The 18,416-nt window shown below is 40.4% G+C and overlaps 1 protein-coding gene across 1 annotated transcript in view; it reads left to right on the forward strand.

The window, feature by feature from the left end:
* The window catches only part of mapta (microtubule-associated protein tau a), a 32,715-nt gene extending 14,325 nt beyond the window's left edge, over window positions 1-18,390 (forward strand). Inside the window, exons 6-17 of the mRNA XM_051066343.1 lie at window positions 1,108-1,131; window positions 3,553-3,587; window positions 4,650-4,818; window positions 5,893-5,928; window positions 6,050-6,088; window positions 6,324-6,568; window positions 8,041-8,133; window positions 8,746-8,838; window positions 10,982-11,074; window positions 12,193-12,274; window positions 12,761-12,867; window positions 14,672-18,390. Coding sequence (XP_050922300.1) covers window positions 1,108-1,131; window positions 3,553-3,587; window positions 4,650-4,818; window positions 5,893-5,928; window positions 6,050-6,088; window positions 6,324-6,568; window positions 8,041-8,133; window positions 8,746-8,838; window positions 10,982-11,074; window positions 12,193-12,274; window positions 12,761-12,867; window positions 14,672-14,869 — 1,214 coding nt within the window. The 3' untranslated portion in view covers window positions 14,870-18,390. The remainder of the gene's footprint in view (window positions 1-1,107; window positions 1,132-3,552; window positions 3,588-4,649; window positions 4,819-5,892; window positions 5,929-6,049; window positions 6,089-6,323; window positions 6,569-8,040; window positions 8,134-8,745; window positions 8,839-10,981; window positions 11,075-12,192; window positions 12,275-12,760; window positions 12,868-14,671) is intronic.
* Window positions 18,391-18,416: the final 26 nt, after the last annotated feature.

Genomic DNA, 18,416 nt, shown 5'->3' on the forward strand with positions numbered 1-18,416 from the left:
TTGACTAATTTCAAATGCAACAGTTAATTTAACAGTTACTAGTCCCAGTAAATTCCCAGTTACTTTTACTGTGTGTTAAACCATAACCTCTCATTTTCTCTCTTTACATACATACCAACATGTGACGTGGGCATAGCAGTATGTTTAAAAGCACTTTTGATGGGGGCTGTGCTGAGTACCGGAAGTGAAGTGAGCCATGAAGGACTGCAACTATTATTTTCCTTATTGGTTGATCTATCACAAAACTGCGACAATGTCCATCATGAGTCAAAGGTTACATTGTAAAATTGTTGTAAATAAAATAGAGAAAAGCAGAGCCACAGAGTGATATCAATCTTCTCATCTAACTCTTGGCAACAAATAACACAAGTGTGTTTTCCAAAATGTCTGACTATTGCGCCAACTTTTCTGACCAAAGCAGCCTGTTGCTGTTGTGTTTGTCCTGGTTGTAAAATGAAGCTTACTATGTTTTTCTTTCAGCATCATGATAGGACAGGGGAAAAAAAAGCATGTTTGGGTTTGTTTTCTCTTTGGCTTCTCTTTTTTTCTTTTTTTTTATGTTTTCATGCTTGCTCTGATGGTTAATACTCCTGCTGCTCCTTTCAGAACTGCAACTTGATCATATGCAGACTCGAGAGGCAAAAATGTCCCTTTTTTTCTAAACAAAAAGATGGTTACATCCTGGCTATTTCAGAATGAAAGCAGTGGCCAAACCACAGGCAGATTTAAGACTCCTGTGATCTGTTAAACAGATGCAGCGCTCCCAGTTGTGGAGAACGCTCAGAATAATGTTAAAAACAGCTGAAGTACCACATGGAGCACCAGCTTAGGTGTGGTACTGCTGCACCATGCAAGACTTAAATAAAAACTGTGTGGAAACCTGATCGCTCTGAGCCTTTTCATATCCACCCTTGTGTTTTGAATGATATATTTATCTAACTGTGATTTGCTTTGGAGCTTTGTGCATTAACTGCTATATGTGAGCTTTGTATTGATTTCTTTGCAGTGAGTTGAGTGAGTGAATTAATCAGTCATGACATGAATGACAGAAACTCATTACTGACCATGGTGCTCTCGTGTGTTTCCTTCTGTCTCATGTTCAATCAGCAGCAGGAGCAGCAGCTTCAACAGGTAGGCAGTTTTTATGTTTTATTGATTGCACTTAGGCTGTATTTATTTACTGCAGCAGACAGATATGACTACACTTCTAACTCCAGGTGGATGGAAAAAAAAAAAAAAACCCAGAGGGGAAGGAGCTGTAGATAGTGTGTCAAAGAGTCTGGAGTGAACCACCTGAATAATTATAGACTTTTACAGAGTTTAAATATAATCTGTTAATTAGTGTTTAAATGATGCATTAATAAACCAAAAGATTATAAAATTATAAAAAGATAATTACATTTGCCAATTAGCCATCTGTATCCTTATCCTGAAATGGCATTGTACAGTCATTTTAACTTTTTGCTTTAATTATTCAATTTACTTACTCACTTTTTATATATATCTCTACTCTGGGATTTTTAAACCTGGGCATTATTTTCCCATGTAATCCAATGAACAATTGTACATGTCAAAGTAGGACAACTAACCTGTTTGTTTTTGCTACTGAAAGGCTCAGATTGTTATTATAGATGTCTGACAACATTATGCCTAGATAGATATATTGCTATATATCACTACCAGACTCCTTTGACAAAAACGGTAATGTTACTGAACAGAAAATGGGAGTTGTTGGAATACCACTGTTTTTGTCAATGGAGTCCAGTACTGATACATAGTGATGTTTCTGGTTAAACAAAAAGGATCTCTCATAGTTTCTGACCATTACATTGGTACACTCCAGACTCCATACTGTACAGATTGAGAGTGTATTATGTTGCACAGTCAGAAGCAGATCAGATCACATTTTAATCACATTTTTACAGTGAAAGTGCATATTTCAGTGGTTTGATGTTGGTTATGTTCACTGGAATGCATCTTTTGTCTGTCAACCTGAGTGTGATGCATTACTGTCCATTTCCATCTCATTTTATTTTGATGTGAACTCAAGTATTTTCTTTACAAAGCAACCACCCTCACTCACTTCTCAGTTCATGAGTTTTGCATATCACCGTTTATAGATCTCTCTTTCTTTTTCCTGGTTAATGAGATTCAAGAGTATTTTAGTTTCCTTATGGACATCACTTCTTTATCTTCTGTTTCAATGGGGAGATGGCAAACAAGTGCTGTGAATGTCATCATTAATCTGCTTTCCAAACAAATTAGCAAAGCCTGGTACTGGAGTCCACAGTGAGTTCGTGTTTGCGGGCGACGGATCAAAGCCTGCTGTGGACGGAGCGGCCAGGGAGGGTGTTGACTTCATGGGAGCTTCCTGCTCCCCAGACCCAGCAAACAAGGCAGTGGGAGAGTGTGGGAAGAAGCTGGGTGATTCATTATGGGCCTCTGAAGACCTCAGCTGCAGGTCAGAGATTAGACAGGATGTGCAGGCCAGCAGGGGGAGCCCGGAGTGGACTGGAGCTGTGGACTCTCAGAGGGCAATCAGCCTGGATGCCTCCGAATGCCTGACAGAAATGAGCAGTCTGTCTGGGGCGGCTTTAGTCAGGAGCGCAGCTCTGGAAGACCTTACATCCATTGGGGACCGAAGCTTATGGGTTAATAAAGGAGAGGAGCTCGTCCTTGAACAAATAACAGATGGACTGACTGCTGATGGAGCAGCTTTGAAGTCCTGCAGTGACTCTGGAAGCAAAAATATCACTCCAGAAACACAACAGACCCCTCAAACCCAAAGTCTGTCACGCTCTAGCTTTGATTCTCATTCAGAAGATCTTTACTTGGCAAATAGCAGTAGGAACATTTCCGGGAAGGATAAGAAGGATAGCCTTTTAACCAAAATGCCATCTGACACGGCAGCTGAAAACAGCAGCAGTGACTCATCATTACATAGGGACAGCTATTCAAAGCCTGACATTTCTAATGACTCAGAGATGAGGAGCAGTGTGGCTCAGACCACCGGTACCGCTGAACTCCAGAAAACACCCCAAAGCTCTCCAGCCAGAAAGTCTTTGGTGCCGGTCGCTATTTTCAAAGGTCTGTTTGCTGTCATGTTCACCAGTTCAGAACCAGTCCTCTTCAGTTAACTCCTTCCACTTGTTTGATTTACAATGCAGCTTCTACTGTATGTTATGCAGCACTCTCCCTCCGAGTTTTTTCTATGGACATTAACTTTGACCTGAGGAGAAGCTTGTTGTCCTCCCTCCCCACTTTAGCTTTTTGTTTCATCTCTCCATCTCTGCTCACTCTGCTGGTTATGCAGCCCCCCCCCCAAAAAAAGCCACTTTCTTTGAGTTCCACGTCCACGTGTGTCACGTTGCATGCTGCACACCCTACATCACCTCATTTTTTTGTCATGTGAATGTAAATAGACACACACTTGAAATCAAAAAAGCCTTGTTATATTTCACTTGGGTGGATTTAAAAGAGAAATTATAGATTTTAAACTTTTTTAAAAAAAAGCGTCAATATATAAAGTCTGCCTCTCCTTCCTCTCTGTAGCTCAAGCAAAGATGGATAACGGCTCCTCGGAGAAGGTATGTCACCAAGAAATTTACTTAAGCTGTGCCTCACATTTAAAGGATCATTCTTACTTATTAAAACTTGGCTCTTCTTTTGGTTGTTTTGTCCATCTTTTTGCCAAAGGCAGGACAACAGACGCAAGCAGTCAGACTATCAGACATTTTTAAAAACAAACCAGGTTAACAAAATTATTTGGCGAACAAATGCAAATAACCCAAAGAATCCATTATAAACATCCATGACAGTTTAGAGACTGATGTTCTGCTGTTTGCTCTGGATGTGCCCATAGTAGAAAAACAGAATTAGTTTATTCAAATGCCTAAAATGACAAGGACCTCTCATGTGATTTCTGACGAAGGTGTCATATTGTTATTGGAGCCACAAAACCTTTAGGAGGAGGTTTGAGCAGAGTCAGCAAAGGTTGTGGCCTGGACACATGAAGCTGCTGTTGATTTTCTGCTAGATTATTGTTCAACCATGACCACAATCTTTCCCTTACCTTGAAGGAATAGTTCAATGTTTTTGGAGGAGGAACTACAGCCAGCAGCTTGTTAACTTAGCTTAGCATGAAGATTGGAAACGGGGGAAGACAGCCTGGCTCTGTCCAAAGGTCACAGCATCCACCTACTGGCACCAGGTGGTTTCTGAAGTCTTGCTAGGAGATGCCAGGCCAAGAGACCCCCTCCCCCCCCAGTAAAAAAGGAAAAGGGCAAGGCTAGCTGTAGAGCTGTAGTAGCAACAAGTAGTTTTTATCTTTAAACAAAACTTTTATCGTACTGGTTTCAGTGGTTTTTTCTGTCCGCCTCAATAGCTGCAATGCCAGTATGTTTCTACGTCTAAACTTTTACTTAGAATTTTATTGGTGAGTACAGTGTTATCACAACTGTTTGAAATGATGTCCAGAACAACACAAATAAGACCAAAGTTGTAATAAACCAGAACGATCCTTTAACATTGACATCCATGAGACGGTTTCTTTCTTTCCATCATTTTTCATTTGTTAAATCATTTCTGTTTTGTGCTCACTGTCATTAGAACTTTTTGTTTTTCATTCATCTTTTCTCCTCATGAAAAAGACTCAAACTGCCATCAAACCAACCTCTTCCCTTAAAAGACCATCCGTAGTCACCAAGGGCAACAAAACACACGCTTCCTCCCGAAACGGCCACAGCTCCATCCCCATTAAAACCAGCAGCACAGGGCCCAGGCAGCCCGGAGTAAGTACAGGTCTGAATTCAGCCCAGGGTTTAGGCCTGAGCTGAGTTCAGGTTTTTAGAAAAGGATGGATGGACTCATGATCGGTTTGTTTGACCCTCAAAGATTGAACCTTGTTTGAGAGGTCAAAGAAAAATAACAGCTAAGGACATTTTTCAGAAACTTGAACATACTCAAACCTGCACTGATGTATTTTCCTTTTTTGTCAGATAACATTACACTAACACTAACCAAAGCCTCATCCATTCATCACTGCTACTCATTCGCTCAACCAGATTAGAATGAGTTGTACAAGATTTGTGTGATTACTGTGTGTCAAAACATGTCTTTATTACCAACCTACATTGGGCTTAAAGCAACATTATGCAACTATTTTACCTTAAGATAACAGCTTCAAAATCATTTTTATGATACACTGACTTATAAAATGGAGAATGGCGCCTCTTACCTCACACTTGGCATTGATTGATGAGATTGCAATTAGACTATGCTTGACCACATTAAAGTACAGATGTAAATGCACCCAAGATGCATCAGCCAAACCATCTCCAGAGGTGGTCAGGGTCACGTACAACAGCTAGATACAGAAATACATTATGTGAGCAATTGTTTCAAACCAAAGGTGGCAGCTAGGCAGCTAGCAGCCATTAGTCAGTAAGTCCACAAAGCACTCCTCCCCTCTGTCTTCAACTATGGACAGTATTCAAAACACTCAATCTGCTACCAAAAGTGCGTAATGCTTTACTGTTCTACATTACACACACAAGAAGCTTGCCCTGTAATTCTTTCTTTTATTAACCCCTTCGATGAATTTTATGTTTGTTGCCTGAGCGATTGATAGGCTTTTTTTCTCTGTACATGAGCTGTTAGCTTCTAGGGCTGAGCCCAACAAAGTTTAATACGCCACCATCCTGTAATTACCTCCTCTGGCTGCAGAGGACTCTTTTCCCACAGCTCAGCAAAAGTTACATAGTGTTGCTTTAAATGACAGTAGAATAAAAGCAGCTGCAGCTGTCTTTCAACATCTCTGCTGAAAACTAAATCACTGTTTGACTGTGTTGTTATTTTCCAGGGTGGTGTTGGTGCGAAAATCTCAAACCCCAGGAGCCAAAACTTCTGCAAGAACTCCGGCTCAACCAGGCACGGAATAAGGATTTTACATTTAATATTAATTGTTTTCATTTTGATTTATATAATATATATTAAAAAAGGAGTAAAATTCAAAGATTACTTATGATTTGTCATATTTTTTGTGATACAGCTAGTGTCAAGAAACCTCCCACTCCAAAAAATGAAAAAGGTAAAAAGTAAATGAATAAAGCAATTGCACAAATCATTAGAGGTCACCTTCAGCCTCGCATGGCCACAATACCACAGTCTGATCTGGTCTAACCTGGATCAAACTTGGTCAGCTTTTAGTGAAGATAGCACCTAGTTAATTTTTATTTTTATGATTATTGTTATTTCTTTATTATTTTTCTGTCATGTTTAAATGCTTTAAAACATTTGACCCGTTGCTTCTTCTATTGCTTAAGATGCCAAGAGTGGACAGAGCAGCCCTGGTACTCCCAAATCCCCCTCTAGCCAAGCAAAGGCAGCAGCTGAGGCCAACAAAGTGAAGAAGGTTGCGGTGGTGCGCTCTACACCCAAATCCCCTGGCTCGCTGAAGAGCCGCCCACCGGCTCCTCTGGCTGCCGCAGCGCCGATGCCGGACCTGAAGAACGTCAGATCCAAGATCGGCTCCACAGACAACATCAAACACCAGCCTGGAGGTGGAAAGGTGACCTGACTCCGTCTCTAACAGCTACCCCACACAGTCTGAGCCTCTGCTGTGCAGATGGGAGTTTTAGATCGTCTTTGGAGAAAGAGCTGCTCTGGAGGCAAAAATAATCTTACTGGAGGATTTGAACCTCATGGGACAGATCCAGAGCAGAAGCTGGGCTTTATGTGACCCTCATTCAGATCTCAGTAATCCCAAAACAATGAAAGTAAGTCTCAAGTTGTTAAAAAAAAAAAAAAAAAACAGATTTATCTTTCATCATGGTCAATTTAAACTTTTGAGGGCCAACCTTTATAACTAATCTCCTAATAGTGAAAAAAACTTCTGTATCCACTGAGATTTGAATCTGCCAGTCAGAATATTTCTGCTTCCAGAGCCACTGTGAGAAATGTTTGTTGAACTAAAACTGCAATCTTGATGTTTCCAGCACTCAGAGTGTGAGTATGTGCAAGTATGTGTGTATTTGTTTTGTGGTTGACGAGTGTGTCAGTGTGTGAGATCTATTTTAGCATTAAAGCACTGCAAGTCTTTTGTTCTACTTTTGTGTAGGTTACAGTCACGTGTCAAATGTTTCATCCTGCTGAAACTGAGAGGAACTTGTTTTGTGATATTTGTGGACCAAAATAAGTTGATGAGTTGGAAAAAAAAAAAAAAACGGCAGATCAAACGAGAAAAAATGAGCCAAGAAACTCTGAAATATGCAAAGCTCTCACAGCTGAGACTGTTTCCATGCAGTTTGAAGGTTGGTATTTTTCTAGCCTTATTTTCCCATGTTTTTGGGTGTAAATGGGCTGAGCAGTATACCTAGGAACTATGAACAGCCACTACAATGTAATCAAATAGTCCACATCAAAGTACTTGTTTTTTGCCACTGACAGACTCAGATTGTTATTAAGTGTCTGACAACATCATGGATAGGATTCCTACAGAGGTCGACCTTTTTATTAAAGAGTAAGATCCTTTTTGTTTAACTAGAAACATCTCTATATATCAATACCAGACTCCATTGACAAAAACAGTAACTTTACTGAGCAGAACACAGGAGCTGTTGGAATACCACTGCCTCAGTCTGTTAGTTACCCCCAAAAACATGGGAAATAAAATGATAAAATACCAGAGTCATCCTTTAATGGACTTTTGTCCTAATCAGTACCAACACGCTGCTCATTGTTTTGAGGACAAGTGTTTTTTTGCCTGTTCCCTTTCCAACTGCCATTATTACCCTCCTGTATTTGGTCCTGTTGTTTTTCCTGCTCAATATTTAATTGGGTATAAACAGTTTCAAGACAAATGCACAGTCTCAAGTAGCCTGGAGTTGTCTCATTCCTCTAATCGCATGCATTTTACACAAAACCACTGCAACACAATTTTCTGAATCCAGTAAGGGTCCATTTCTCTCAGGCTTCTCAAGCTCATATGTCAAATTACCATCTACACTCTAAATCTAAAAGCTGGCATTTTCGTTTTTCCAGGTACAAATCCTTGAACAGAAGGTGGATTATAGTAATGTCCAGTCTAAGTGTGGCTCCAAAGACAATATCAAACATGTACCCGGTGGCGGCAATGTGAGTAACTGAGGGATGAACTCAACACCAGACTCTTGAGTATCTCTGCAGTTATGATCATCAAAATACATGATCAGAAGATGGACTTGGAATCTGTACAGTCGCAATCTGCTTGATAAATGCTACGAAGACAGTGAAATATTTATATATTTTTTAGTTCTTACATTGAAAGCTCCAGGTGCATTTAGACAAAGGGTAACTGCTTTAATAATCAAAGCTGGCATCTGTAATATGTTATTAGTTGTGAAATTGTATAATTTGTATGGCCATTTTGTGTGTATAAGTACAGAAAAACACACAAAAAATACAATCCCAATCACTTTCCAGAGTGTCAGATTTTGCACAGTATTTGTATTTTTGTGCACTAAAATCATTACAATACCCCCAGTAATGTCATACATTGCTTCCTCGTGCACTTTAATAGTTTTGTAGTGGCTGAATCAGGAGTGTGACGAAAGTTATGGATGGCAGCTTTAATGAAATGACTCAGATATGTGTAGTCCTCATCCCTTTAACGTCTCATTTCCTCCTTTTGGGCTGAACCCCCCCTTTCTGCAGCATTTCTCCTTAAAATTTCTAAAAGAGTTTTGTTTTTATTTTTGCACGCTGCAGGTCCAAATCCTCGATAAGAAGTTGGATTTAACTAACGTCCAAGCTCGCTGTGGCTCTAAAGACAACATAAAGCACACGCCTGGTGGAGGCAAGGTGAGAATTCTGGACATTGTGGACACAGTTTGTATTTGACTGTCACTCTTGAAATAATTGTGCCATATGTTTTTGTTTCCTGGGCTCACATACACGATGCCTCTGCCACAAACAGAGGAAGATTTCCTGTTATTACAGTAATGTCACAGTTTGATGGTCTCACTCTTCACCTGCAGCCGTGCTGCTCTCAATTACTCAAGAGATAACATTCTCTTCCCCTCAACTCTACACATTTTCAGGTTAAAATCCTTGAACAGAAGATGGACTATAATAATGTCCAGTGTAAGTGTGGCTCCAAAGACAATATCAAACATGCCAATTTGAGTAACTTAAGGGATGAACTCAGCACCAGTATCTCTGCAGTTACAAACACCAGAACCAGCCCTCTCAGTAAAACAGAAAGTGGTCTTTTACTCTTCAAGGTCAAAATACTCCAGAGGTTTTCAAAGTCTGACACTGTGTCGTATGTATTTTTATCGAAGTACTTTCAAAATCCTCAATCACTGCAATTTGGTAGCTCATTTGTTTGACACTGTGAGCCCCCACATTAGTCATGCTCTAGGTTTTGGAGCCAAATTATCCATCAGCAGTTCTGATTTGCCATGCACCTGTGGATGTACAGACAATTCTCAATGGATTACTTTTGGGAGATGATGACACTGTAAGTCACATTGATTCTACAAATATGGCGCATTACGTCTATGTCCTGAGTTGACTGAGTTACATGACCTTATACTAAGGACTTAAAGTTCCTGAATTCTGTGAGCTATAACAGCCACCACAGAACATCAAGTTTTTAAGTTTTCCTCTGTATCAAAGTAATCTACTAGTAGTTGTCTGTACATCCATAGGTACATTACACACAGGAACTGGTAATAATTAATTCAGCATATTTTGGGTCTCCAAAATGTAAAAAATGTTTGGCTAAAAAATACTGTTCAAGTTATAGCTCATAGTATCACTCACTGAATCAATGGCAATTTGTTTCTTGTAGCATTTAATTAGCATTAGCATTTAATGTAACATTATCAAGTGACTTAGAAATTGAAGAAAAATATCATGTAATCATAGCTTACTGATACTCAAGCTCTTTCCCAATTGTGAAACTAAAAAAATTAGGCTATCTAAACAATGACTGTGCAGGTGTTAGTCTCTAATTGTTGCGGTGGCCCTAAAGGTCAAAACAACAACAACACAACACAGCAACATTTTAGAAAATATGATATTTAGCAAAACAATAACATTTCAGATTATAGAACACTTCTTTTTTGTGATTGGACATAACCCTAGTCAATGGTTGGTTTGTGTATGACTACAGTGAAATGCCGCTGTAGAAAGTGATTCTCCACATGGGAAGGGCTACCACAAGCTCTCAAAATGCCCATTGTTGGTGTTGTTTACAGTTGCTCAGTTCAATCAGATTGAGAAATCATGAGAAGCTTTTATTGAGTACCAAAAGTTGTCGTTAATAAGGAGGAAAATGCAAGAAACTGACCAAAACAACGCTGTCAGAAATAGGCTCCAAACTTCACCTGCAGTTGGATAGGCCTAATGCCCATGTATGCAGTGAGCACTTCACTAAAGGTATCGTGACTTATTTTGCTATGTTAATGTAGCTAACTGTTTCCTTAGGCTGCTTTGTACTGTTAAAGTTATTGTTTTTTATTTGAACCCGCAGAGTATAGATTCCTTTACTTTGCTTTACTTTACTATGCTAATGCTTATCTTAATACTTTATAAACTGATTTTGCGTCCTACGTGGAGAATCACTTCTGCATATCTCTGACATCAGAAGCCAACAAATGGTTAAAAACCTCTGAAATACTTGAAATGAAAGTGGATCATCATAATGTGCAGTCTTAATATGAAACATGTACCCAGAGGTGGTAATGTGAGTAACTCAGGGATCTCCTCATCTCTGCAGTTATGATCGTCATACCAACACTTTTCAAAAAGAAATTAAAAGTCCCTCCCTGCCCTCCTTAATCAGCCATGTTCCTTGGTTAGATCTCACTCCCCTGAGCCTCAGACTTGTCCCTCCAAGATCTAATTTCCTCTTCAGAAACTGGTCCTCATTTGCAGCTCTGCTGCTGTTGCTTCCTCCAGGATAACAGTCTTTTTTCCCCACATATCAACTTTCCAGGTACAAATTCTTGATAAGAAGTTGGACTTAAGCAATGTGCAGTCCCGGTGTGGCTCCAAAGATAATATAAAACATGTACCCGGTGGTGGCAATGTGAGTAGATAAATAAGGGATTGGCCCGTGGCAAGCTGCAGGTATGCAGCTGTTGCCAAAAACCCTTCTTCTTGCTTCTCCTGAATGCATCTTCACAAAGGAGCAGGATGTCAGAGTGCACGAAACCTCCTGTGTGTGTTCATCCTATTTCCTCCTGACTCTCAGACCTGTTAACACCTCCTATTAACAGTTTTATCATTAAACTTATAAACAGGCATGAGCATTTCATACTGACAGCTAGAAAACTGTAGATTTAGTAGTTTTCTTTTTGTATACACTGATTTCCACCTTAGATTTGAATTAGTCGCCATGAATTGAAGTGTTTTTGTCACAGCGTCGTGCTCACAAAGCATCTACTGTCACAGCTAACAGTGTTATGTAATGCTCATGGTCTAATGTAAGCTTGATAACTCTGTTGAATCTGTGCTCGACGGTTTGATTGTGATCCGACATTTTTTACCACCCAAACAAGCCCCTAAACCAACATGCATGAATCCTGTGTGTGGATGTTTTTTATTCAAAATGAGCCTCTTAATTCTCACGGTGAAGTGAACTAATTGTGCCATCAAAGTGTAAGGAGAAGGAGTCTCTGCGCAGTGACAAAGAGTCTCTGTCCTCAGCCTCTCCAACAAACTGTGGCTGTTGTTGTGAGATGACCTCAGCCAAGAGAGACAGAGCGCTTTGTGTTAGGAGCAGCCATGACAGGAGAGCCTGGGATGAGATCATTTTAGACTTGCATTGTGACGCATGGCTGAGAAATATGGCTTTTATCTACAGTCAACATGAGCAGTACATGTTAAAAATGCTGAATATGATTAAATAAACTTAATATTTAACTGTTTTAACATGAAACTCCATCACTTTTCTGCATTTTTTTTTAAAATAAAGTGCAAGTAAACGCTCACAGATAGGAGTAGAAAACTTCAATACCTAATCCAGTTTGAAGTGTTTTATAGATCTCGGTTTTCCCTCTTTGATTAAAGTTTTATTCTGTATACTAACAGGCCAGTTTCTAGGATCAGCTCCTCAGTACTTGCATGCACAGTGAGTATAAAGTGACCTCTGTTACTCCAAATTAAAGCAGTGTTTTCCTGCTTTGTATTTTGTTCCTCTCACAGGTTCAGATTGTGCACAAAAAGATCGACTTGAGCAGCGTTACATCTAAATGTGGATCGAAAGCCAACATTCATCACAAACCAGGTAAAATATTTATTTGAATGTATATTCAGATTTAAAATTGAAAAAGACAAACTTTCTAAAGAATAAGAAAAGCAAATATCTTTAAAGGGGAATAATTTAATGTAATTTAAGTGTGAACCACCTTATTTTGTGTATAAAAATACTCAAAGGTCCATTTACCAGCTTTCAAGAGCACATTCTTCATCAGTGAATAGAACTGACTCCTATTATTATGTTAATTTGTCTAATTACTTCTGAGCCTCTGAAAATGGAGGGACTGTGTAAAAATGGCTGCAGTTCTCTAAAAGGTTCATGGGATATTTTTGTTAAACCCCTTGAATTAAAGCTGAAAGTCGACACTTTAATCACATCTTAACGGCTTCATTTCAAATCCATCATTGCGGTGTACAGAGGCAAAATTAGGAGAACTGTCCCAGTGCTTATAGACCAGACTGTATATGTGCAGTATACATTTTAACTTATTGACAATGATGCTGTTTTCATCAGGTGGTGGAAATGTGGAGATCAAAAATGAGAAGCTGGAGTTCAAAGTCCAGTCCAAGATCGGCTCTCTGGACAACATCGGCCACGTTCCTGGTGGAGGACAGAGAAAGGTAAGAACGCCACAACCAAACACTTTTACTTTAGTTATTAGAAGCTGCTGTGTTGCTCTTTCTTCTTTCATGTTATCATGTTCTGCCTGTTGCTTGGCCAGAGCTTTTATCTGCATCAGTTTTCTTCTTCTTAGTGGGTGAAGCACTGTCAGCAAAGAGTTTCACGCCTCTCAACACAAACAGCAACACCCAGGTTGTCTTAACTGAAACTGTAAAAAAAAAGAAGAAGAAAGATTTCAGTTATTTCCACTCAAAATCTGTTATTTATCATCTTGACAGTTTATTCTCTAAAAGTGCTGATTGAGCAGGAACAAGTGTTCCTCCTTTGCCCTGGATGTTGCCTCTCAGGCTCTGCCTTCTTGATGGAGCGTGAGGAAGCCTGCAGGTGACTCTCAGGGCTGAAATAAAGACTGCAGCCTCCTCTGAATGAATCAGTGTTTTACTGACACTTGATATATGAAAAGTAAGTGATTAAAGCAGGGGGGTGTTGTTTGAAGTGGAGCATCGCAGCATTCACCGGCCAGGTTTTCATCTCACTGATCTGAGATCTAAAAGCTGAAACACTGAAATCGTCAGCGCCTGACGTTACAAGGTTTTAACCGAACAGCGGCCATTTTTAGAGCTTTATAAAAATACACAGCTAAGCTTGCGGGGTGCCTCATCACTCCCTCCATCCATCCATCTCTCATCCTTTCCTCCTTTGAGTTTGTCATCATCACTTCTTCTCCCTCTCTTGTTTAAAAGCTTCAGATGCTTCCTTCTTCTCCACTCGGTTGGTTTTCTATAAATTATCAGTTTCAGTTCTCATTATTATTCCGTTTCTTGTCGTTCAGCATTCTTCATTTGTTTTTCTTCATGTGTTGTGTTTTGATTTTCTGTTGACGCCATTTTTTTGTTGCATGGCCTTTTTGTCATTCCCTTCGCTGCGGGATGGGGGGGGGGCTCCTCTGTAGAGAGAGAAGGGGAGAGAAGCAGAGGGGAGCACCTCAGACAGCCCCTCCATCCCCTCCCCCGCTGTCACCCCTCCTCAGTCACCTCAGACTGTCCCTTCAGCACCCAACACACCCATCCTGACGAACCCCCTCATAAAGATTGAGGACTCCTGTAAGTACTTTAACCCTGGTCCTTATTTCATCACAGGCTTTAGTTTGTGTTGTTATTTCTCTGGATGTTTGGTTTTACATTTACATCAGCAACAATCAGGTGGATACACGTGTTTACCTATTAACACTCACCTGGTCACCGGTGGGTGGGGTTAGGGTCAGGTGGGGGGGGGGGGTAAGGGGATTAAAATGGGAAGTCAATGCTGCGACCAGTCCTGTGTTTGTACACCGAGTTTGTAACGGAGAGAGAGGGAGAGAAAAAGACAGAGGGAAGGAGAGAGAGAGAGACAGGCAGACAAAGAGGGAGAACAAGAGAGTGGGTGGGTGGGGAGGGGGGAACAAAAAGAGAGGACAGACAGACAGACAGACTGACTGATGGGAGGGAGAGAGGGAAGGAGAGAGAGACAGAGAGAAAGAGAAGCAGAGACAGAGAGAGAGAGGGAGGGAGAGAAACAGATAGAAGGAGCCAGAGAGACAGAGATTTTCCCAGGTCTTGATCCAGCAGCTCTGGTTATGGATCATCCTCCACTTCAGTTCAGTTCCTATTGTTGCCACCAGAGTCTGCTCTTGTCTTTCTAACTGTGCCTCCTCCTCAGTGTCTGAATCACTGCAGGAAACAGAAGTGTTATAATAAGATCCCAGACTTTTTTATCATCCACTCACTGAAGATGTCCTGACCTCCACCTGTGATCTCACCGCAGATTGAGAGCCACAAACTGACCTTCCGCGAGACGGCCAAGGCCCGCACTGACCACGGTGCCGAGATCGTCTCCTTGGAAGACTCCCCCCACCAGCTCAGCACCGTGTCCTCCTCCGGCAGCATCAACATGGCCGACTCCCCGCAACTCTCCACGCTGGCCGACCAGGTGTCCGCCTCTCTGGCCAAACAAGGCTTGTGAATGCACCCACCTCCACCCTCCACCTTCCACCTCAACAACCACAAAAAAAAAACAAAAACAAAAACACGACCACATAGAGGAGTTGTGATGCCTTCCTCCTTATTTTCACAGGACTTTTTTAGCTACCCATCACTGTTTATCCTTCACTAACCTTTGAAACTGCTCTCAAGCCATTACTAGTAGAGTAATGAGAAAAAAAAACAGATTAACAAGTAGGCCAAAATGTATTTAATTACTCTCTGTGGTCTTTGATCTCTATGATTTCTACCTTTTGTAAGTGTCCCTTTTAAGAGTTAAAGCACCCCAGCAGAGCAAAATTCTCCTTGTGAATCTGAGGAATCATTTTATCTTTACACATATCCTGGTGAATCTGGTTTTAAGACTTGGTTTCCTGTCACACTGACTGTTAAACCATTTTAGAAGGTTATGTTTTCAATGTCCCCCCTTGATGGGTGTCTCCTGATAGTTTTTTTTAAATATATATGAATAAAAATACAGAACTGGAAAGTGGAGGGAAATGCAGGCTGCTGGGGTCCAGTTTGTGCTAAAGCAGAAGGAACAGTTAACAGGGTAAAAAGGGTGAGGGGGTGCGTGAGGAAAACTGTTAAAAAGAAAAGTAGCAAATTTCTTGTCAAGGCAGAAAAAATGCTTTCAGACCTCACTGCTGTCTTTTGCTTCGTGTAGTCCCGACATGTACCGCACCTCGAGCTACTGTAGGTGACGGGGGTGTAACCTGGATTTTAAAAAAACAGCTAGAGTAGAAACTTTGGTTTGTGTTGGGCACAGTTTTATAATCGTATTCTGTGGATATATGACATGTATTTGATATGAAGAAACATTTGTATTGTGCCTGCTACTGTCAGTGTTAATTAATTTTTTTTTGTTGTTACTGCTCTATTGTAAATGCGCTAAAGCCTAAAGCTTCGACGTATGACGAGGAGGTAAATTAACCTTAAAATGTAACTTTCATGGCCAAATTATCAAGAGACAGAACAAGTTCATCAGCTCAGCTCAGCATTAATCACAGTATTTAAACTCCTGTATGCACTTAACGGTAGGTAGAATAATGTTCATCGCAGTTATTCAGAAGTCTTAAAGTGAGGCTACGCAACTTTTGCAAAACAGAGGACACTACTTAAGAGATATGCTGCCTTTGAATGGAAGTCGTCAGCTCATGGTTATGGCATGGAAAGTTGTGTAGTTGTTATGCTTGGCGTTTAAGTGGTTAGTGCCTCGTATCCACACAGCTGTTTTCTTTCCAGAATTTGCCTCTTGTACATTGAAAATTTTTTTTGCCAGACTTCAGGACATATGCGTATCTGTGTGTCACAGGAAGTTAGCATAAAAACAAATTGCTTGACTTTGATGACATATTTAGCTAGCTGTGCAACTGCATGCTAACTGGTCAAAACATAAAATATTTCTCAAAATTGGCGACAAACCTTGCAGACCAACCTCTTCACAAAATGAGTGTTTAAATGGACATTTCTATGTCTTTAGAGAACTGCATTTCCTTGCATTGAACACTAGGGGGTGTACTGAATTATGGACTCAAAACAAAACTGTGGAAACTAGGTTTAAGTCAAGAGAATGCCACTGCAAGGGAGATTCCGAGCTCTGAGGTCTGAGGTTGAGAGTACCACAATAGGGCGGCATACGTATAGACTTGTGAAGATGGCAAACATGACCCCATTTGAAGGCAGCAATAATGCTAAATGCTATCACTAATATTTAGCATTTGGTCAATATGCTAAGCTGTTTTAACAGGAGCACAAGTGTGGAAGAAATAGCTTGCTGCTAACGTTAGCTAAAAGTAGCCACTGTGTGTAAGAGGAAGGTTGTGTTACATCTTCTCTCAAAAGTTACATAGTCACGCTTTAAGGGGTTGGAAACTAGTATTTTAAAATGTACTCCTGCAGGAATGAGGATGGATGGATGAATGATGGTTGGATGATTGGGCCAAGTTGAGATGAGGGATTTGGAGAGCTGCTGCTAAAAAGTGAGCAGCAAGAGAAACTGTACAGCATTGAGTTCTAAGCACCTGTACCTGTGCACTGAACATACAGAAGACAGGAATCGTCAGGATGTGACTCAGCTGGTTGCTTTGCTTTCCTGGCAAAGAAACAGCACCACGTGGCCAAAAGTATGAGGACAGATGAATTTTTGGTGATTGCGAGCATCTCTATCCAAAATCATGAGCATTAATCTGGTGCTATAACAACGATGTGTGACACATTATTTGATCTTCAAACATACCCTGATAAATCTGACATCATTTAAGGCTTGATTTCCTGCCACATTAACTCTTAACCCTTTAGGAGGTTGTTTTTAATGTCCCCATTAACCTCCCTGTTTTATTTATTCATGTTTTGATATGACTCAGTCTAATTAGAGGAAAACTCAACATGATATGGTGCAGCTGCTTTCCGGTTAATCATCTCTTGACCTCTTTAAATGATTTCACGACCCCTAGTGGGGAGTCTCATCCCTGATTTTGGGAACCACTGGATATAAAAGTACTGCACCCCAGACCAGAAAGGCATGTTCACATACTTTTGGCCACATGGTGTATTTCATATATAGGAATATTAGGGGAGATTTTGAAGGAGGTCAGGTGGACTAACATTTACTTTTCTGTGAAGTGTTATTGTATTTAAAAGAAACAAAATGCAACCAGCTGGAGATTTATCACCAGTTTCCTGTTTCTCTGAATTTGTAATAACATGTTCCCTTATTTAAAATACACTCAGTCCATGTCCTAATGTTGATCAATATTCCCAGTTACTTGCATTTAATGAGTGAACTTCTTGCATGCGTCTCATGTAAGAGAGCGCCATCTGCTTGTTGCCTCCCCCCTTCACAAAGTGGTCTCTTTGTATATCCTGTTTGTATATGCGTTCTGAAATTGGAAGGATACGGACTTAAAAAAAAAAAAAAAAAAGTGTGTTTGAGTGTGTGGGTGGTGCTAACCTTCACTCACAGGTCGTTATAACGAGTCAGGACGTCCCACACTTTGCTCCCAGACTGTGTATGTTTCACGTTACTGCCAACATAGATAAAAAACAGTATTTTATCTCTATGGTTGCAAAAAGACGCTAATTTAATTTAAAGAACAAACACATAGGACTTCATAAGAGTGCGCTTGCAATGTTATCTGCATGCTACAGTAAATTCTCGGTTCCTATTTTCCCCTTTGAACCAGTAGACCACTTTTGTCTCGGTGTGCAGGACAGACATGAGAACGCTGAGGGATGGGAGTTGATCCCCAAAGCGTGCGATAAAAGTTTCTTTGCACTGGAACTGTTTGGAGAAGAGACGTCTCTGCAGAAAGAAAAACTCCCATCACCCTTTTTATTTCTTTACTTTTTTCTTTTCTTTCTTTTTTTGGGTTAATTAATTCTGACGCTGTACAGTTGTGGAAATGTGATTGTTCTCGTTATTGTGCATTTTATCAATAACTGGTTTATGATGATTCTTGTTGCTGTATATGTGTATTTGAAAATAAATGCTATGAAGTCACAGTTGTTGTGAAGTAAAACAAGCTGTA

This window comes from Lates calcarifer, linkage group LG23 (assembly GCF_001640805.2).
Source record: "Lates calcarifer isolate ASB-BC8 linkage group LG23, TLL_Latcal_v3, whole genome shotgun sequence".
NCBI classification, from domain to species: domain Eukaryota; kingdom Metazoa; phylum Chordata; class Actinopteri; family Centropomidae; genus Lates; species Lates calcarifer.